General features: G+C 33.6%; 1 protein-coding gene and 1 long non-coding RNA gene across 18 annotated transcripts in view; one reads left to right on the forward strand and one right to left on the reverse strand.

Annotated features, from left to right (window-relative positions):
* LOC130451862 (patronin) overlaps positions 1-23,023 on the forward strand; it is a 91,731-nt gene that overhangs the window by 20,358 nt on the left and 48,350 nt on the right. For all 17 annotated transcript variants that reach the window (XM_056791204.1, XM_056791215.1, XM_056791209.1 and 14 more), the window contains exons 2-3: positions 20,702-20,797; positions 22,650-22,859. In XM_056791204.1, coding sequence (XP_056647182.1) covers positions 20,702-20,797; positions 22,650-22,859 — 306 coding nt within the window. The remainder of the gene's footprint in view (positions 1-20,701; positions 20,798-22,649; positions 22,860-23,023) is intronic.
* The window catches only part of LOC130451863 (uncharacterized), a 30,646-nt gene that overhangs the window by 859 nt on the left and 6,764 nt on the right, over positions 1-23,023 (reverse strand). The window contains exon 2 of the long non-coding RNA XR_008910801.1: positions 21,826-22,068. This is a non-coding gene — a long non-coding RNA (uncharacterized LOC130451863). The remainder of the gene's footprint in view (positions 1-21,825; positions 22,069-23,023) is intronic.

The following is a 23,023-nucleotide window of genomic DNA, read 5'->3' on the forward strand; positions in this document are numbered from 1 at the left end:
ACGTATTTTCTTATGTAAAATTTACATTCAAAGAAACAAGATTTGAGTTCATTGAACCTGAGAGAAAGCGACACGCGCCCTAAAGGAACTCACTGAAAAAGACTTTCAGCACGTTCAAGAATATTTCCTGTATATTGATATCAGTGATGTTTAAATCCTGATCGAATTTTTCTGGAGAGTTATCAGCAAATTAAAAAAATATTGTAGACGTAGGTTTTGATTTGTGGCGGAATGATATACAGACACCATTTTGATTTTTAGGGAGTCTAAATGTCGGAGATATGCGAATCTGGAAATTAGTGTGCATTCTAGTCCTATTGAATTAAGTGTACAATTTATTAACATACCTCCTAGACAAATTTGTGTCGTGTTTTTGTATTCTTATCTATTCAAAAACAATTTAGTTTCTTTTTTGGTTTACACTAAACAATTTTTTCACTTGAACTACCGTTTTATGTTTTTTCCTAAAAATAACATCAGCTGAAAGCTACTTCCCATCTTTATCTTTGATGGGACACGGTAGAATTTAATTGGATTTGATGACGTTGGAAGTTAGGAAGTATAGTAATTGAAAGATGTTGATGGATATAAAAGAGCCAGAGATATTTTTAAATTGTTTTGAGAGAGGGAATCATAGTATTTGGTTTTTATTTTGGGAATACATGATTTAGAAATTGTAAACAGTTTTCAAATATTTTTAGTCGTCCTTTCAGTAAATTTATTAAGGATGCACTAGTACCTAGTACTACCTAGTTAATGTAGAGAGCTCATTTTTATATTGCATTTCTTATCGCTGGTATAGTCTCAAACAAAAGTTGAAATTATTTTAGTTTGTATATTACTCAAAAGTGATTTTAAAGTTTTCACAGGTCGAGAAATTATAAACCATGTATTTATTTTTTGAGCAAATAGTAGAAGATGGAACTCCTATAATATACATCTCTAAGATATGCTCAATTTCTCAATATAAAACATTTTAATAATATTGAGGCCTCACTTCTTCTGAGTAATTAAATATGAATGCAGAATGAACATTAATTTTCCAAAGTTTAAAGTTTATTAATAAAAAATATTGCACAAAATAGGCTACCAATAAAGTGAAGAGAAACTAAGGGAAGAAATCCATAAAACGGGCTTTTGTCGGTGTAAATATAACGGCAAGACGATTGCAGTTTATATAGAGAAAAAAGGTGTTTTATTGAAGTAATGGATAAAACTTAACATTCATTTTTCTCATACACAGTTAAAAGGGTAGAATGATTCAACCAAAATTCAAACAAAAAACCTCTTTCCAAACGCGCTCCTTGTTGGTGGAAGTCAAGGTCAAGCTCCAACACTGGAGATTATCAGAATGATGAATTTTGATGGTTACAAAACATGGGTAAATGAAAAAGTAATACCCTATTTGCCAACCAAATATTGATACAACAAATTAAAATAGACATATCCAACCTACAAAACAAGAAAAACCATTAAACGGGAATTGTTAAGGTCCCGAAACATTCCATTTAATGAAGAAATGTAAAAACCAGAATGCTACGCTGTACATAATTCCTTTGTTCAAGATTTATGGAAGTGATGATTTTTTTACCTACACGGACCTCGGCGTATTGAGATTGCTCCATTTCCATCCCGATTTGAAGTTAATGGAATGATGAATATTTATTGGTTATTGAAGAACTTTCTGACCAAAATAAACCATATACAAGTGAAGGAAGTAAAATTTGAATGAGGTTTCAATGAATTTGCAATGTTTGGCTTCTTTTAAAAACTTTTAAATATTGTATTATAGTTATTATTAACACGTTCACATTAACATTTATTTGTAAGAAAATTTTTACATAGCTTTAACAACAGAACTTATTATATTATCTCATTTCTTCCATTCGCTCAGTAGTCGGTTGGTCGGACAGCGTTGCCAGTTTTCATGAGTTTTGAATTAATTCTGGCGTGAACATACTCCCCGCGTTGAAAGCATAAGGATGGCTTTCAAAGGTCAACTGGAAGGGGGCAGATTTTTTGAAAGCTTCTTTTGATGATTTCTCCAGAGGGAGTTCTTATAGAAGCGACCCTAGCGATACCGTCAGGGCCTCTATGGAGCTTGCTGATTCTACCTAATAACCACTGAGTGGGCATAGTGTTCTCGCCTTTCACTAAAACGAGAGAATCTTCTACTAGATGGCCTTGGTTGGACTTCCATTTGGTGCGTCTTTGGAGCTCCGCAATGTACTCAGATTTCCATCTGTTCCAGAAGTGCTGTGCTAATTGTTGTACGAGCTGAAATCTGGAAAGTCGATTCATTTTTATGTCGGTGACATCTTGATCAGGTGCTGCAATTATTGGTCTTCCAATCAAGAAGTGAGCTGGGGTAAGAGGTCCAAAATCGTTGGGATCAGAGCTCAGTGGGCATAAAGGACGCGAATTCAAAATCGCCTCGATTTGTGCGAGAACTGTGGCAAATTCTTCAAATGATAAATGAACTTGGGTCAAAACGCGCCTTAAATGATGCTTTACGCTTTTGACAGCTGCTTCCCACAAACCTCCGAAATGAGGAGAGTAGGGTGGTATAAAACTCCACTCTATATTCTGAGAGCTACATTTCTCGATTATAGTGTTGCTGCCATGTTTTAGAAAATCCTTTAGCTCTCGCTGTGCCCCGACGAAGCTTGTTCCATTGTCGGACAATATTTTTGATGGTTTGCCTCGTCTAGAGACAAAACGATATAGCGCTTGAATAAATGATTCTGAAGAAAGGCTAGAAATCAATTCCAAATGGACTGCTTTAGTTGATAAACAAATAAATACGCCAATATAACATTTACTTAAACGACAACCTCTACCTTTCTTATCGTTAATCATAAATGGCCCCGCGTAATCAACTCCCACTATTGAAAATGCACTAGAAGGATTAGTTCTATCGCGCGGTAAGTTGGCCATAATTGGCTGTATGGTTTTAGCATTGAATTTGAAGCATTTCACACAATTCTTAACAGTCTTTCGTGCAAGATTTCTACCGGATATAACCCAGTAATTTTCTCTTATAGTGCTTAAGAGCAGCTGAGGGCCGCCATGCAATAGGCGTTCATGTTCTTGTAAAAATAGTAGCTTTGAAAAATGATGCTTTGAATTGATCAAAATTGGATGCCTTTTGTCAAAGGAGTAATTTGAATGTTTTAGTCGCCCTCCTACGCGTAGCAAACCATCGGGTTCTAGAAAGGGACTAAGACTTAATAGATTACTATGGGAGCTCAAAGGCTTGTTATTTTTCAATGTTTCAATTTCGGTAGAATACGATTGAGATTGACAAATTCGAATGAGACATTTTAGAGAATCACTTAACTCCTGTACTGTAAGAGAACCGCCTCTTCTGCGATTTCTCTGAAGACAATTATCCTTAAATCGTAAAATGTATGCCATTGTTCGTTGCATTCTTGAGAAATTTGAAAAACGTTCAAAGGGAAAACTCAGAGTAGGGGGCGCAACATTGGTCAGAAGACTGGATTTAAGTTCAGGTAAATCATGAAGCACCTCCAGCTTGTCATTGGGCCAAAAACTTGGGTCCTTAGCTAGCCAAGTAGGGCCGCGCCACCACAAATCAGAGTTTAAAATTTGACTAGGATATATTCCCCTTGAAGCAATATCTGCTGGATTATCGTGGGTGGGGATGTGCCTCCAATCGGCGTGTTTAGTGAGAGACTGAATTTCTGCCACTCTATGGGCCGTGAATGTTTTTAGCAGATTCGGGCTTGTGCGTACCCAAGCTAGAGTTATAGTTGAGTCCGACCAAAGTGTGAAAGATTTGAATTGAATTTTCAAAGCAGTTTTAGCTTTATCTGTTAGGCGGGCTAGAAGCAATGCTGCGCATAATTCCAACCGCGGGATTGGTATTGTTTTTATAGGTGCCACCTTTGCTTTGGCGCATAACAGTGATACATGAACCTTTTGATCGGAATCAATACTTCTCAAATAAACACAGGCTCCGTAAGCCTTTTCCGAAGCGTCAGCGAAACCATGCAGTTGTAATTCAACAGCATTCTTGCAAATAGCTTGTCTGTTTAACTCAAGATCGTTCAAAATAAGAAGCTCCTTCTCCAACCTTACCCAATTTTCAGATATAGCTTTTGGAATAGCGTCATCCCAAGCTAATTTATTTTCCCATAATTTTTGCATTATCATTTTTGCGATAATAGTACATGGGCTTAGTAAACCAAGGATGTCGAATATTTTTGATATAGTAGATAAAATTGTGCGTTTTGTGACCTTTGTACCTATAGGATGGGTATGAATTTTATATTGAAGCTTGTCGTTATTGCAAACCCATATCAAGCCTAATGTTTTTGTTTTGCCATCATGCGCAAATTCTAGTATATCGGATTTTAAATCATTTGAACTTATATTTTTGAGCGCGTTGGTGTCGTTAGAGCACCATTTTCGGAGTGCGAAACATCCCGATTTAAGAGTGTCACTTATCGCTTTACATATGTATTGCGCATGCTCAAGTGTAGGTGCACCTGTTAACAGGTCATCTACATAAAAGTCGTGCTTAATGATTTCGGCTATTTCCGGGTTCATTTCTTGAATATCCTCAGCGAGTTTAGCTAAACAGCGTATTGCAAGATAACTGGCAGAGGCTTGCCCGTATGTAACGGTATTTAGCTGGTAGACTTCCAGGTTATCACTCGGATTTTCGCGCCATACAATTTTTTGCAAATGCCTTTGCTCGGGCGTTATTGAAATTTGCCGGTACATTTTAACTATGTCTGCCGAAACTACATAGTTATATTTCCTAAACCTTAAGACTATTGATAGTAAATCGTCTTGTAAAACGGGTCCAATGACTTGAATATTGTTGAAGGATAGACCGTTGCTAGAGGGCGCTGATGCATCGAAAACTACCCGTAGTTTTGTGGTCAAACTCTCTTCTCTCAAAACTCCGTGATGCGGCATGAAATATTCGAAGCTTGAATCATTGCCGTTACAAATTGTCATATGGCCTAGCTCTTTATACTCGTTCATAAATTGTATATATCTGCTGTGCAGCATTGGATCTCTCCTGAATTTTCGTTCTAATGCATAGAAACGTTTTTCGGCTTGAGCTTTCGACTCACCTAAACTAGAAGGTTGTTGCTTCAAAGGTATAGTGACTGTAAAACGTCCGTTCGCGTCTCTGGTAGTAGTTTTGATGAAATTGTCCTCGCAAAATTGTTCATCTGGAGAAAGTTGTCGCGTGCTAGATATTTCCTCGATTTCCCAAAATTTGGCTATTGAATTTAATAATTCCTGGTTTATACTTAAATTACAAGAAGCCTTTTCAACGTTGTTAGTACTTATTTGCCCAGATACAACCCAACCTAGCACTGTATCAATTAATAGCGGCATATTTTTTCCTAACGAAATTTTGTTATTGCTTAAAATTGTCCAAAATAGGTCCGCGCCAATGAGCATGTCTACTGGTCCGGGAATATTGAATTGTGGATCAGCTAGCTTTAGATCACCTGGAATCGCCCAAGATTGCGTGTTGATTCGACAACACGGCATCACACTTGTAATCTCTTTTAGAATATAACAATTGCCATGCGCTTTAAAATTGGTATGTATAGATTTAAATGAAACCTTACACCTTTTACTGACCTTTGAAATATTGTTTGAAATTCCGAAAATTGAAAGATCTGTTTTATGTGTCGCAATATTCAAACGCTTTTGCAAATCCTCCGTTATAAAGGAAGTTTGAGAACCACAATCTAATAACGCTCTTGCTTTGTGAAAATTATTGAAATTGTCTGAAATGAGTAAACAGGCGGTAGATAATAGCACCTGCCCCGCCGCTGGTACCACTACGCCACTGCTTAGTGCTGCGGAACTTGAGCTCGCGTTGTCCGCTATCTCGAGTTTTTCATGCAAAATTGTATTGTGCCAAGCTTTACACACTTTGCAAGGCCCTAATTTACACTGTTTGACAGAGTGACCCGAACGCAAACAGTTATGGCAAAGATTTGATTTTTTGACAAAATCTTTTTTTTGTGTTATTGTTAATCCGAGAAACTCTGCACAACGATATATTGAATGCTCTTTCTTGCAATAGGAGCATGTATATGTACTTGAGGTCAATGACCTTACTCTACTTTGTTTATTGAATTTATTTTCCTCATTACTAAATTTTGAATCTGATTTATTTAAACTGAGACTGTTCTTTGATTCTAACATATTAAGAAAATTGGAACGTTTTTGTAAAAATTGTAGGAATTTATCTAACTTTGGCAATTCTTCCTGATCTCTATTTTCCCTTTCCCATTCAAGGTTTGAGCTAGTATCTAATTTATTAGTAATCCAAAAAATTAGTAGAGGATCCCAATTAGTTATATTTTGCCCCAATTGTTCAATAGATCCCAAATGTTTGTGAATATCGTCAGCTAAATTTTGTAGTTTTTCAGCTGTCGGTTTTTGTATATTTTCTAATGAAAAAATAGCTCTAATATGTTCATATATTAATTTTTTAGTATTGTCAAATCTTTTTGAAATTGTGGCCCATGCCACTTCATAATTGTCGGCCGTATATTTGATTTTGGAAATGGACGCCGCTGCTGTTCCTCCTAGTGCACTTCGCAAGTAATAAAATTTTTGAATATTATCTAATTTTTTACTATCATGAATAAGGCTTTTATATGTGTCCCTGAATTCTAACCAATCTTCAAAGTTTCCACTGAATTTAGGAAGTGATATATCCGGAAGCTTTATACCCTCGTTTTTACAACAAGCTTTGTCTGAAATCACGCTAAGATTTGTATCATTATCGTGATTATTGTAGCTTTGTAAAATGTTTTTAGCAACAGCGATTGCATCATAATATGAATTTTCAAATCTCTCTCGTTCGATTAATTGCTCATCTAAATTTATATCATCCTGTAACTCTATTTCTAATTGATATGATTTGAATTCGTCAAGATAATTTTCGGCATCACGTAACCTATCTTTTAATTTTGTAACTTCTGTTTGGCTTAAATTAGATATAGTTGCAAATTCATTTACCGCTTTTGTGAAAATAGTTAACTGAGCTTTAATTACACCTCTTTTCTTTATTAGTTTGCCAAGTTCTGCCATTTTATATTGTCAAGTTGTTCAAGCACAAACAGAGAAGCTTTGAAATTGCAAATGGAAAGAAAAATTCGGAAATAAATAATTTGGAACAAACTCACTCTGATTTCGGTCGAACTGCCTGATTCTTGCAATTGAACTAGTCGGCCAGTTGAGTTGATGTCTGGTCGCCGTGATATTGTATCGACTACTTGTTTGGTCGATCACTTTGCACTCGTTGATAGTTGCTTGCAGCACGTGGTAAATTGTTTTTGGGTTATAGTTGTTAATAATATATTGTTTATTGCGAATTTTCACTGGTTTTGTTTATAATCCGCTCGTAAGGACCATTTTTTGTATTATAGTTATTATTAACACGTTCACATTAACATTTATTTGTAAGAAAATTTTTACATAGCTTTAACAACAGAACTTATTATATTATCTCATTTCTTCCATTCGCTCAGTAGTCGGTTGGTCGGACAGCGTTGCCAGTTTTCATGAGTTTTGAATTAATTCTGGCGTGAACAATATTTTAAAATTACCCAGCAATTAATAATTATTCATTCATCAAAATATGATTTGATACTGACAACTTGCATAGTTATATTAATATGAGCACATACGAGTATCAATTTGAAAATCTATTTTAACCAAAAATAATAATTTTTCCTTAATTGTTACATTTCAAATATGCAATCAATTATATTATTGGCATTAAAATCTATAAAACTCTACTCAAATTATTTATAGGTCTTTTTTTATCATTTTCATTTTTGATTTCGTTTTTTGCTTTTTGAATAGCTAAGCATCAAAATTCGGGATTAAAAGAAAATCATTATCCAGAAAAAAATGATAAACGACATATTCAAGAAAATAATAAACAGATACTATAATCGATTCAGGGACAAAAACTAAACATCAAAAGTAATCATATATTAAAAAATTGATGATTTCCATTCCGAGGCCGTTCAGGCGTTCTACCCAACCGATTTGCTTAATTTTTTTTTTTTTTCAATGAAAGGTTTTGATGCACAGATCAGCCATCAACCATCGGATTTCATCTAATTTTCACCATTCTCAAGTTATACTCAAATGCGATTTCCCTCCGTACATTACTTATGGGAATTTTTCACATACACACGTTCTATCCTCAATATCTCAGGTTCTATTCAAGATAGAGACTTCGTTTTGCTTTATGAACACTCGCTGAAACACCTTCTTTCTTTCGAGTTGTTGAACACTCAAATCGGTTGAGTTGGAGAGGAGCTAGGCGCGGACATTCAATGTGGAGTTATAGATTTTTGTAGGTTTTTGGTAATTTTTCTACATTCAAAGATCTATATCTCAGGTTCTAATATAGCTACAGAGGTCGTTTTGGTTTAAGAACACTCGCTGAAACACCTTTCTTTTGAGTTTTTGTACACTTAAATCGGTTGAGTTGGAGAGGAGCTAGGCGCGGACATTCAATGTGGAGTTATGGATTTTTGTAGGTTTTTGGTAATTTTTTGGTAATTTTTCTACATTCAAAGTTCTATATCTCAGGTTCTAATATAGCTACAGAGGTCGTTTTGGTTTAAGAACACTCGCTGAAACACCTTTCTTTTGAGTTTTTGTACACTCAAATCGGTTGAGTTGGAGAGGAGCTAGGCGCGGACATTCAATGTGGAGTTACGGATTTTTGTAGGTTTTTGGTAATTTTTCTACATTCAAAGTTCTATATCTCAGATTCTAATATAGCTACAGAGTTCGTTTTGGTTTAAGAACACTCGCTGAAACACCTTCTTTCTTTTGAGTTTTTGAACACATAAATCGGTTGAGTTGGAGAGGAGCTAGGCGCGGAAATTCAATGTGGAGTTATGGATTTTTGTAGGTTTTTGGTAATTTTTCTACATTCAAAGATCTATATCTCAGGTTCTAATATAGCTACAGAGGTTGTTTATTTTCTATTATGATGATTTCTGATACTTATTTAATGGATTCGATGCGAGCGAAGCCGCGGGTAAAAGCTAGTATTATACATTAAGTACCTTGTAATGATTGTAACGCTGTACATGTAGGACAGACATATCAGTATTTAGAAAATAGATTGAAAGACCATCAATACGATAAAAAAATAAAAATGCATTAACAAACCATCAAATATCAAAAAACATATAATCAATTATAAAAATTCTAGCGACGGAATTAAGAAATACAAGAATAAGATAGAAATGAATCCCAAACGTAGGAACAAAAAATTTGCCAATGATAAAAAAGCCATATACAAGTTTAGTAAAATTCAAAATCCTATTTTACAAATTCCAATGCAACTATGAACTATTTAATTGATACTATATATACTACTAATAGAGCCGCTTTTATGAATTGACCTACCTACAATATATGTATGACAATGAACAAAATACCATATAAAACAAAAGAAATCAATACTTGTAGCAATTGGAATGGAAAGGATTTATTCCATTATTTCTGTCATTTGGTACGAGTATAAATTTAGGTAGATGTATGTTGTATAAATAGACGATGGCGTCTGGGAAACGGCTCACCTCATGTTTCGAAAATATTTTCTGCACTCAAATCGTGTCATTTCCTTGGTTTTCGTTTATTTAATACCGACTGCAATAAAATTGGGAACGCGTTTTATGATAATATTCTTAAATAAACCAATCAAATAATTTGAACTTATGATATTCCCAAATTGGAATTGTCTGACTTGCTTAAAGTGTTGATTAGAAATGAAAAATTTATAGTAATATAGTAACAATTACAGAAACCTTTTTCGATCATTCAGATCAATATAAAGTAAATAGTTAGAAATAATATTTGTTGAAATTATAAAACAGATGTTGAAAACAACTAAAACGATTGGAGAATGCATTATAAGGAGGTAATACCTCGCGCTACTTTCCGAGTGCAATGAATCCTAATTGGTTTTCTGATTATTGTATAACATTTACTCACGCCACCATGGTCAGAATTTCTGTGCTTAACGAAGCTATGTCTAGCTAGACGATTTGTTTTATTTAATGTTAGTAATGCACCTGACGTACCGTAAACATCAGATGAGCGAAGTAGTTATTAGAATAATTTAAGAACAGTTTCCCGTAGATAGTAATGGTTAAAAATAACTCAACCGAGGGGTAGAAAATCTCACTGAGCAGAGGTAGCTGGTGCATAGAAACACTTTGTTATTTATTCAATTGGAAAGCTAATAAAGATTAGTCACGTGTGGGGATGTTCTATTAGGTGCATGAGATAGTAATTCAAACTTCAATTCATTTTGTCCTTGCAATAATGGATGTGTGAGTTAGTGCATTGTCTTGATGAAACAACACTTTCCTCTTAGCCAAATGCGGCCGTTTTTGCTCGATTTCTTCGCTCAAACGTTGCAATAATTACGCATAATATTAAAAACCGAACCATGACCTAGCCTGCAGATGGAACGGTCTTTGCCGGTTCTTCATTTTCAGTCCATTGTTTTCATTTTCAAAATTCGGCTTTATTTCTGTGGACCATTGCCAAACACTTGATGGAAATATCTTCACGACGCTGTTTTCGTTCCATTGTGATCAAACACGGCACCCTTCTAGCACATAGCTTTCCATGACAAAATTTTCAGTTAATATGCGATGCGTCGTACTTTTTGAAATTCCTACTATATCTACTAGCTCGGGCACTTTCAGTCGACGATTATCCAGTACTGCTTTGTGAATTTTCGTCAATATTTCTGGAGCCGTCGTCTCATTTGGTCGACCACTGCTATGCTGGTCTTCGCAATTCGTACGGCCTTGTTAAAACTCTGCTATCCAACACTTTACTGTTGATAACGAAGGAGAAGTCTTAAGCAGAGTAGAATCTAGTTAATCTTTTATATTGGTTGGGCTAATGCCTTCCAAATTAAAATATTGTATCACAATTTTTCCATTGTACAAATTAACAGAAAACGTTCACTATTGTTGGCTGACTAAAAAACTGGCGTCTTCAAACTTGAAACATGTGCTGTGTAGATTGTGTACTTTCTAATACAGTGGGTATTTTTCAAGTAACTACCGCCATCTCTAGATCAGGCTAGGTACTTCTGGGACCATCCCCCTATATATTTTGGAATCATTGACAAATAACTTTTTTATCCATTATAAATTTTATATATATATATATATATAAACACTTGGATGATAATACAATAATAATAATTTAGTCGATATAATAATCAATATACTTTCCGATTCATATTATTGCAAGATATTATTCATTTGGGATGAAGAAAACGCATTCTGTGCTCTCTTTCTATACCCTACGATGACTCAAGTTATAGTCCTGATCGTTTTAAACAGCGTATTAACTGGAGGAATTCGTTAGAAGGTGATTTGTCACATTTCAAGCTACAAAACTCAACTTGTTTTTATTTTCATCATTCCATGTTTTTAAAGAGCTTCCTCCATTTCCAAGTTATACATTTGGTCATCAAATTGGTTTCCAAGAGCTCAGAATTTAACCATTCTGAAGATTTTCTTCCATAATCGTTTATGTTGTTAACATCTTCGTAATCAGAGCTAGTTCAAGATACTTGTAGTTGCCAGGACCTGCTTCCCTGGTATTTTTTACCTTTCAGTTCGTTTTTCTATCTGAAAGTGTTTATATTAAGCGTGTTGTTTACGAAAAAATTCTTGGCGGAAGTTGAATAAAATTCTTTCGATGTTCCAACCTTGTCAACTTATTGTATGATCCATCTGTTAACAAAAAACTAATATATATATATCCCTTTGTATATTTTGATTCGCATTATAGAAGTGACTATTTCTTTACACATGATCGGTTGTGCTTGACGAGGCGATTAAAATATCGTCCTTGCTAAGCTGTGCTTGTGTCTTATTTATTTGGTTGACTAATTAGATCGTTTATTGTCTTTTTGATTGTTAATGTATATACCATGTGTAAGAAAACAGTGTGTTTAGAAAAATTCCATTTTTATTTCACCCTCACACAAGTTTGATTCAACAAATATAAGCCGTTGATTTTTTTAAATTTGTTAAATTTGTTTAATAATTCAATCAACTGCTGTGAGAGTCCTTCAGCATTGATCTCAAAAAATTCTTAAAAAATTTGGAATTGCGTTTTATAATTGGCTAAACATTTGTGAGTGACATTATTAAAAATGTTGTTTCACAATTATTCAAATGAATGCTGTAATGTTTTCAGTTTAAAACTCATCCTACGTACCGACCTTCATATTGACATTGTATCATTACAGAAATATTAACTGAGTAATTCCATGGTACTTATAAAAAAAAACTGGGATTGTTATGCAACACAGTTTGCTTGAAATATATTTCTAGGTGTATTCTTATTCTATAATAACTTAATGTAATAATTTATATGTTATATATAATTTGTTTAATTCATAGACATGTTCGTACAAAAATTTTCTTGTATTAGGGGTTTTACCTCGGAAAAGGGGATAATAAGCTGAAACTTCGTAAAGACCTCAATATGGCATGAAAAAAATTGTATCAAAAGTTTTGTTTTCTAGTCTATCATATACAAGACTAAAGATTATAATAGGTTGGTTATTGGCAAATATCTCATTTCCTATGCCTTCAATGTTATCTACATTTATTACAAATATTGTAGTGGATAAAATTCTTGTCAACTTTTTTCTGAAACGTTTTTATGATCATCCCGTTTTTCTTAGCTCACTTTTGTATCTGCTTGTATGGTTTAGAATTTGATATTACACTTCGAAACACTTCCGATGATCGTATTTTGCTGGTATAACTGAAGTATCAGTAGTGGCAGTAGGGTCAACAGAAGAGGAGGGGGTGAGATTGACCGAATCATTTGATTTGGGAGAGGGATCTTAAGGGATGGGGAATAAATCAGCAGTGTGCCCAGAAAGCATTCAAGTTCAAGAAAAATCATTGTTGGTTGATAAAAATACATAAGTTACTCGGCTGAGGACATGTGCGTATTCATCATCAGGTGAGCCACATTTGACGTATGATTTAGGAGAGGTGAGTGATAACCCTAGGAATGAGGAATGGATGGACTAACATTGGAAATGAGTATTCTTTTGGTTGGAGACGTATAGGGATTAAACTGGAATTAACTAGGATGCTTTGGTTGGTTTTTAGAAGTTCGTCGACTTGAGTCGTCGATGATAAATAAATGCATATGCGACCGTGTGATATTCTGGATACGAAATGAAAATTTTTAGGAACCTATTTATTTAATGTAGTCAAATAGTACAGTGTTGGGGATAGAAGACATAATGATGGTCTGTTCTCGAGAGGGCATAGAAGGCGGTGGAGATTTTGCTGAGGTAGCTTCAGCATATGATAAAGGTGGAGAGTGAATATGTGGATTTTTCGGGGTTAGGTTGATTTTTGGAGGTAGAAGAGGCAGTGGTTATTGAGTTTTGTGGTAGTGAGGGGAGGTTAGACGTATTGCTGAGATCTTGGTTGCCAAAATCACAGTCAATAGTTAAAAAAAAAACAAACAGTCTGGGTCTCAGTGATTGGCCTATATAAGTAGATAATTCTCAACAATTTGTGGTAACTGGAATCAATAAAGCACAAAACAATTAATAATTATTGCCTTCGTTTTTGTTGCTAGGGAAATAAGTATTAAAGTGGGCTCTACATATGGTAAAAGTATGTTGAGTTTCTCATAACTCTCTGTATATAGTTGATAAAGACGAACTGAAGAGTTTGATGCTTCTAGATGCTTGCAGCCACATGGCTGCTCAAACAAGACTATTTTTAACCTACAGTTGGAAAAAACAAATTTGGGAAATTTTTCTAGATTATTTCAAAATTTTTGGGTTTGAACAACCTCGAGAAGTACACTAATGAATGGATGGAAGAGTAGAACAGTTGCTGTATGATATTTAAAGGCATATAATCTGGATTTCGCAGAAACTAGAGATCCAGGCAATGAATCATGAGTCAACCTTATATTATATAAATTTAGCTACCAGAGGAACTTTCTAGTATTATCAATTCTATGTAAAAACAACAAAATAATATTTATATTTTGTTAATAAAGAATAAATTAATCGAAAACTGTTTTTGCGCCTCAATGAATACACGAATTATATATAATATGTACTTTATAACCGTATAGGTAGTAAAGATAAAGATTATCTAGGTATTGGTGTGACATCCATAAATATATTTCAAACATTGCCATTAATCGACATCAGTATATTTTTTATGACTTCTATAAGAATGAAAAAAGGTACATTAAAGTGTGAGCCTAACACAAATTGATCCATTGGATATTTTAGCGGTCATATTTCAACGATATCGTGGCTTATTCTTTCACACCAGTTGTACAACATTAATTACCTCCTAGATCCCAAGCAAATTGTTCACCCTTCTAAACTTAATCAATAATCACATATATTTAATAAACCTCATTTCAGTTGCAATGCATGTTTAGTATTCCATCTATTGTAAAACGTACTTCGGATGAACACTGTTCCATATCCAGCGGTTAAACAATCTCTTTAAGCATGTTTATTGACAATGTGCCATTGTTTTTAAGTAATTTTCGAGACCATTATTATTGTTGCAATAATTTTTGACATTATTTCATTCTGTAGATATGTTATCTATTTCATTAATCTTATTTCTGCTGGGCATTTACGTAATTTATTTTCGAAGTTATCATCTTTATGTTACTTTCTATTGTTAAATCGATTATTGTTCATTCATTAGTGTGCAAAGAATACGATTTCTTTTGAATAACACTTTAAGTTGAATTGTCAGTATTCTACATGTTGTCTATTTGTTTTCTGATTGTCAAACATCAATAAATTAACAACTGATTCAACACGTACCATTAACTAAATCATTCATTTTTATTGAGAGAATTTTTGCAAAACCACTTTCATGGCTTCGAGGTAATGGAATGTCGATGTCTAAAATACAGGTCCGTGTTCAACGTAAATCGTATTCGGCTTAAACATACGTGAAATGGAAACAATAACTCGGAATCGATTCTCCTTTAACAAGCGATTAAAATAATAAGTACAATCGAAAAAAAAAACAACGCCAAAAAAATAATTTGATAGGTAAGATTATAAGGGTAACATCTACCCCGAAAATCACAAAGGCTGCAAATATTTATTCAATGTTTTCCCACCAAATCTAAAATCAATTTTTTTGGATTTCAGAGAGATCAGAAAAAAGAAAAAACGATAATGCCCAATACTATTTTGATTTGCTGACACGATTTGGGGGTCAGGCTTATTACCTGATCTGCCATATTCACCTGATCTCATACCTTCCGATTACTTTTAGTCTATAATTTAAAAAATGACTTTGTGGAACTGGATGATGAGGTCTGAAACTTCGAAAAGATAATTTTTTGGGTGGTTTAGAAAAATTTAAAATTCCCTGAACTAATAGTGTAGATTATGTCGAAATTCAAAATATTTTTCTCCCAGCACCTACAGTGTAACTTTCTCATTAAAAACGTGTACCGAAATTCATTGGGCCCATCCTGTTCGGAGCTATCACCCTTACAAGGTGGTGAATTATATTGATATATACTTTTCTTAGTGATAACCAATAAGTTCGTTACCCTTTTTTTAAAAAGAATCGTCCAGCTCTTCATAATAGCCATTAACGCCGACATCACCTCTTCAAGGTGTTGCAAAATCTTTGACCACTGAGCAATTTTTCTAAGTCCGAGAACAGAAAATAATCGAAGGAGTCTAAATCTGGCGAATAGGGTGCATGAGGTAGCAAATCAAAAATTTAAATCATTAATTTGGGTCATTGCAATAACAGAGCTGGTGCATTGCCTTGATGAAACAACATTTTCTTCTTAGCCAAATGCGGCCGTTTTTATTTGATTTCTTCGCTCAAACATTGCAATAAATTCGCATAATACTCGCCGTTGATAGTTTTTTCTTTTCCAAAGTAGTCGATAAAAATTATCCCACGCGCATCCTAAAAAATCGACGCCATGACATTGCCGGCAGATAGAACGGTATTAGCTTTCTTTGGAGCCGGTTCTTCCTTTTCAATTCAATGTTTTGATTGTTCATTTCTTTCGGGTTTGAAGTGATGGATCTACGTTTCATCCATGATTATGAAATGGCGCAAAAATTCGGCACCCATCTTCCGCACAACTCTCTCATGCCAAATTTTCAGTTAATATGCGATGTACCGCACTACTATGCCTGCTAGCTCTCGCACTTTCAGTCAACGATTATCCAGTACTGCTTTGTGAATTTTTTTTAATATTTCCGAAGTAGTCACCTCATTTGGTTGACCACTGCTATGCTGGTCTTCGCAGGTCGTACGGCCTTGTTTAAACTCTGCTATCCAACACTTTACCGTTGATAACGAAGGAGGAGTCTTAACCAGAGTGGAATCTAGTTCATCTTTTATATTGGTTGGGCTAAAGTCTTTCAAATAAAAGTATTGTATCACATAACGATGATCAATTTTTTCCATGTTTACAAATTCACAGAATCTTGATGATGGTTGCCAAATAAATACTAAACAACGAGGCGTCTTCAAACTTGAAACATATGCTGTATAGATTGTGTAATTTTTAATACAGTGGTATTTTTCAAGTACTACCGCCATCTCTAGGCCAGGTACTTTTGAGACCATCCTCGTAATTCACATATAATTTATGTATAATTTTTATATTTTTTGTTTATGTGCTGTCGAGGCACGTTAAACTGAAAATTAAAATCTTTGAATCAATGAACGATTAATTTGTCCACTAGAAGTATGAAAACCAAAAACAATAGTTGATTAATTATTACAACACATAATTGATGTGAATTATAATGAAATTGAACGGAAATTTAGATTCCTATTATGGCTAGAATACGTTATGAGCAATCGAACATTGTTAGTGGAGTTCACTACATACATAAAAATTACGTCAAAGTTCGTTGTCACTGTTTACTAAATCATAAAAAAGTTATTTATGAAAAAATATTTGATTAAATAACGATGAACTTAATCCTCTAAATTGTATTGATGCCTTACTGAGGTAATTATTAGAATGGAACCAAATTTTTTCAATCCTTCATAGGTTTTATTTTTGATAATAATTTTGGACTAAAAGTAGGTGAATTTTGACAATTATTTTGTAAATGCATATTATCTATCAAGTACTTTTTTCGAAGCTAATTGCGCATCAAAATAATAATTGTTAAATGCAATAGGTTAGTAGCTTCTTTAAAATAGATTTTTTTGGACCTTCTCCACCATGCCTGCCTATCTCGTTAGATAGAATGAATAAAACTAAGTTTTATTTTCTTTTTTCTGGCTCTAGCTGTAGTTGTTTTCGCCTAGCATTTTTGGCATCTCGGCACGATTTGAACTTAAGTCACCAAATGGATTCATCAATGATTTAGTGCTAACATTTCACAGTGTTTTGACAATACAATGTTAATATTGAACTCCCAGTCTTTCAAAATATCTATTGGTTTTAGAGCATCAGTCTTTTCACCAAGAACGTACATCCTTTCCTTACAAAAAGGCACGACCTCCTATCAAATATAATCGTGATTTGATGCAGAATTCTTTGAAGACATTTTTGTAATAAAATTTTTCTACGGAAAATGTCAATAGAGTTGTTTATAAAAATAAAACTATTCCACATAATGACCTGAAAACTTTCAACTTCTTAATACCCTATCACTCAATAACATTGAATGTCAGTTTTTGACATCTTCCATTATTTGGCAAAAAAATCCGCTTTCGTCAACGATAAAAACAAACGCTACAGTCTTCATACCGTTGCAATTTCTTTGGCACATGAGGGAAATCTTCATTGAAATCATTGAAATTGAGCAAGAATTTCGGATTAACGTGTTGAATACAGAATCATAAGTATACCTGATAATTTGAATCGATAGTACAGTACCTCTACAAATATTAATTATTGAATAGCGCCTCGAATCTGTCATAATAACCATCCAACCGGTACTATGGTTTTAATATCATCATTAGGTTATAAGTTAACAAGCATATCGATAAGAAACACTATATCAAAAGGTGTTGTAAATCTAAAATTAGTTAATTTTTAATCGATATACTAAGTATCATTGTAGAAAGATTTGGAATTGTTTTATCGCATTAAGTGTTACTCATAAACATATTTAATAGCTACACCCAGCTGCGGAAATACTCTAAAAAGTACTTTTGTAGCAAAAATAAAAAATAAATGTAGTATAAGAATGAAATTACATTTCATAGAAAGCATTTATAATGTATCAAACAACGGGCTGAAGTTGGACTTAACGTTCATCAAGGGAGTCCACAACAACAAATACGTAAACATCCCAGAGTTGGTTGCTTTCCTCCAGTATGTAATGACCTTAGAACTACATCGATGTTACTCAACCTTTGATTAGACTGTATGATGATACCTTTGTTATAGAAAGGATCAACGCAAAAAACTCGTTATGTTCTCGATCTGGTAAAATAATATGAAAAAATTGTAAATAAGTCTACTAAGAAACTATATTTCTACTCGATGAATATCTCGCAAAATTCTTTTTCAGTGGTGTCAGTGGAAATCAAATAAACTGAAGTAGTAAAATAATATTTGACTATATTTATATTTTTCACTGAATTTCTACTGAAGAACGTGAAGCAACTACACCCTAATGTTTTACATTTAATAATCTCTTTAAAATATCGAATACAGTACTGACTTTCTGTTAACTAAGCCTTTTACGATCAACAAAACGTGTTTTCTGTAATATCTGCACTACAGGCTTGGCTCAAATTAAAGATAAAATAAATTTCTAACCATTAAATCGATGGTTATTTTCAGCTTTCAACTTCAACTTCAAGCCTAGTTAAAAACAGTTTTGTATAATTTCAATCTTTGTTCCGTTCATATGGTTTCTACATGGTTTTAGTATGAAGTAGTCATCAAACTTTTTAATATAGAATGGATAATCTCCGTGAATTTTCAATTTTATTTTATCTTTTATCGAGAACATATAATATTTCTAGGTTAATTACGGAAGCGCCTCTTGATAGAAGTTCCAACGAGAGCTGTAAAATTTTAACGAATCCAACATTCATCGAATCGATATTTTGTCTAATAATTCTTTCATCTCTCTCACAAGATGACATAATTTGCTTCGTACTTATCACAATGATTTTATTCGTAACTACTTGTTATTAATGTTGTCACGTAAATACTCATATCTGTAATTTCAGTAAGTACTCGGAAAGAATTACAAATGCAACCTCATCAAAGACGTTCACATTACTTAGAACTTATCCCTTTGTTGTACCACTAACTCAATTGCAATAATAAATGGGCAGATATTTTATTTTTGAATATAATCTCCAGGTTAACACATTCTCATTCGTCATAAGTTTTGAAAATAACATAAATCGTTAGGAGCAAAAGCTGGATAGTATGGCAGATGCTTAACTGATGACTTGTGACTTTACGTTATTCTAATGCAAGAAACACCTTTATGTACGTAGTCCCCGAGGCTTTCTTTTGTCGGTCATGTAATTTTTGAACTAAATTGGCATAAGAAGAACCTGTAATTGCACCTTTTTCTACAAAAATTACGCTTTCAACATCTCAAAATACGTTTTCCTGTGGAAAGTTGAAACTTGAATTTTTTTGACGTATGTGAACCACTGATTTGGTGATAATAGTGATGGATCCACGACTCATCCATTGTTCCTAATGAGAAAATATCGTTTCTTGTTTTTTTCTGCTTTAAAAGACGACTGAAAATGTTCTTTCGAAGAAAACAGTGCAGATAATGTTCATGTTAACCTTGACAGTGCTTTTTATAAAAGTTAGTAGAAACATAAAACATTAATCATTTCTTTGATCTGATGCTGGAAAGGACTGAAAGGACTTCATATGCTACAGCATTATTTCTATTTTTGATTCGGTTAGGTTAGGTCAAACCATAAGGGGTCATCCATATATTACGTCACATTTTAATTGGGAGCGAGGGTATCACCAAAAGGTGACAATGCGTGACAAGGGGCAGAGGGGTCAAAAATTTTGTGCCATACTACTACTAATTAAATTACTTAGTCTTCTATTGTTTGTACACTAGTGTCGTTTGTTTTTTTGTTATCTGAAGAATAGGACTTAATGTTTAGTTTTTAGATTATTCAATAGAAATCTAAGTGAAAAATGAAAATAGCTGATTATTTTTAAATACGAGCATAAATTTAAAAAATGTGTTACGTCACATCAGGATGGAGGATTATAAAAATGTGACAACGACGGAAGTAGGAGTTCAAAAGTCCTAAAACTCTTGAGACGTAATTTATAGATGGCCCCTAATTCACAACTAAAACTTTATTGCTGTTTGGATACAGGTTCGTATTAACCGAAGTCCATCTTGCATAAAAGTGGTTACTAGTTATCTTCAAAGAATTCAGTCACGTTTAGTTTTTGCTGTAGTCTTGGATCCAGCAGTAAGACACTGATCTATAGCGTGCTTCCAATATTTTCAAGATATCCGTGTTCGTTCATCTTCAAGAATCAAATTAACATAACTGTTTGCTCATTCATTTGATAAATTAAAAATAGATTATTAATTGTGATGTTGTTATCTATTTTCCATTCATTTAATTATGTTTCTTTTTTGTTACAGGCTAAGCAAAAGGCGTCCATGAAATGGCTTCTTTCCAAAGCGTTCAACAACAAAATTCCGGAAAATTTGAAGGACCCATTTTATCGGGATCACGAGGTGAGAAAAGTAAATTTGCGAACTCCAAGGCATTCAGTTTAATTAATTCAAAAATACTTCGTTTCATTTTCAAACTGATAGAAATCACGCGAAAGTCAAATTTAAACCAAATATAGCCGCCGTTCATTACAAACTGTTTTATTAAACCCTTCACATTTTTTATAAACCCCCTGATAATAAATATAACATGATCCTATAACAATATTGAGGAGACCAACCGGACCAACCTGCTGGTGGAATTTGTTGGTTTCCTATAGGCATAAATCCAAGTGGTGAAATTTGTCATAATTCTTTATTTAATTGAGTAACTGATATGACTGGCGACTCCAGTTCTCGTTTTATTATAATCATAAACAATTTCCTTTTTGTTTTTATGTATCTGAGTGCATCATATAAGATGATGATATTTAGAAACATAAGAACTAGACTAAATAATTCTTCGCGATCTGAACATGTTCACAGAAATATCTTACTTTTTATAGTTTCTAGATAAATGAATTATTTGCTATAGTTTGAGTAGTAGAAAAATTCCTCGATTCTTTATATAGTGCGGCTAAATATTTTACTATTTCACCTTTATTTATTTCGCGACCAGTTGATGTAAAGTTTACCTTTGAATATGAACTTTCTGCGTAACATAACCATCATACTTTAATTTCACACTTTACTTGGTTTATAAAGCGCAGATAAATTGACATTCAACATGTCCAGATTCTGCGGATGGGTGCTACTTTATCTTCTTTCTTAGGGTAGGTACAAATCGAGTAATATGACTAAATCAAGTATAAAAAACCATGTATAATATGAAAATATGCAAAAAAACAATAAAACAAAAACTATCGAAGTTCATAGCAGCTTGGTATAATAAATAAGAAGTTCACTTCCACATAGGTATCTGTTAAATCATCTATATTCCAATCAATTGCACCTGCACGTTATGAGGATTCCGAAGAATGCGTAGAACTCTTGAATATTTAAATTCTTCCACGACAATTGCTGTTTCATAAGATTTTGTCGTTGTTACTTACTTGTTGGTGTAACAATTTCATCATCCGTAACAGGGAATGTTTCACTAATCGATAGTTTCTACACTCATACGAGTATGTTGTCCAGAACGTCGAAAAATATTTGAATTTTTGAAGTTTTAAACTAAATAGTGTTATTTGTGACAGTGAATGTTGTCGGTTGTGATGATTCGCCACTAGTCGGAATGCTTTCAATTGATTCATTATCATCCTCATATGCCTCAACCTCGATCACACATTCTTCCACTAAAACAGAAATATTATATAAAGTAGAATAAATTATTAATATAACTGCGATAATACTCGAAAGCAGAATCGTCCCCCAATAATTCATTGAAATATTTATTATTCCCTTATAAACATACAAAGTATAACAACTGTAACAAGCAAAAAATGCATACAGTGCTCGCAAAATATTTACACGTTCACTATAAGTCTAGTTTGAAACTGACCATTTATAAGTGACGCCTGCAAAATCAGCTGCAAAGAAATTTCGGCTATTCTTCTACCACCCCTCTTTCCCTAAAGAAACAGGGTTTCGTAGCTAGTTAACTACACTATTTTTAACCTCTAATGAGATTAGGTGAAAGTCACCTGGTATACAAATTTGTTTAATGAATGATTAACTCAACCCAAGTATCCCGGCTATTGAATAACGTTCGTTGGCTGACTGGGTATGAACATACGGGATAAAAATATTCTTGTAATTGGTTTAAATGTCCCATCATGTAGTATATGTATTAGCCAAATAATTCTAAAATGATTTATATGAAGTGAAATTAATATCAGATTGCTCTCGATTTATTTAATAAGTATGTATTTTTCAGAATCAAGAACATTTAAAACCCCAAATTGCCGGGGGTCTAGCGAATGCCGATATTTACTGCTTGGCCCTCGGCAACATTTATTCGGATCCCAATTATCATAACCTCAATCATCTGGCCATTTTACAAACATTATCTAGGAAAGGAGTTTTTGGTAATGAGGATGGGCAGCTTACGGAGACGACGTTAATCCAGACAAATCCTCTTCGTATGGTAAGCAGAAATTCGTTGACTATCATATATGTATTTAAATTTCATGTTAAGTAATACGAGATTTTTCTGTAATACCAAGAGATAACATGAATGTGAATAAGATATTTTGTTACTACCTAGAAATTTCACTCACATGATCCTTTTATATGTATAGAATCAGAATT

Source organism: Diorhabda sublineata, chromosome X (assembly GCF_026230105.1).
Source record: "Diorhabda sublineata isolate icDioSubl1.1 chromosome X, icDioSubl1.1, whole genome shotgun sequence".
NCBI classification, from domain to species: domain Eukaryota; kingdom Metazoa; phylum Arthropoda; class Insecta; order Coleoptera; family Chrysomelidae; genus Diorhabda; species Diorhabda sublineata.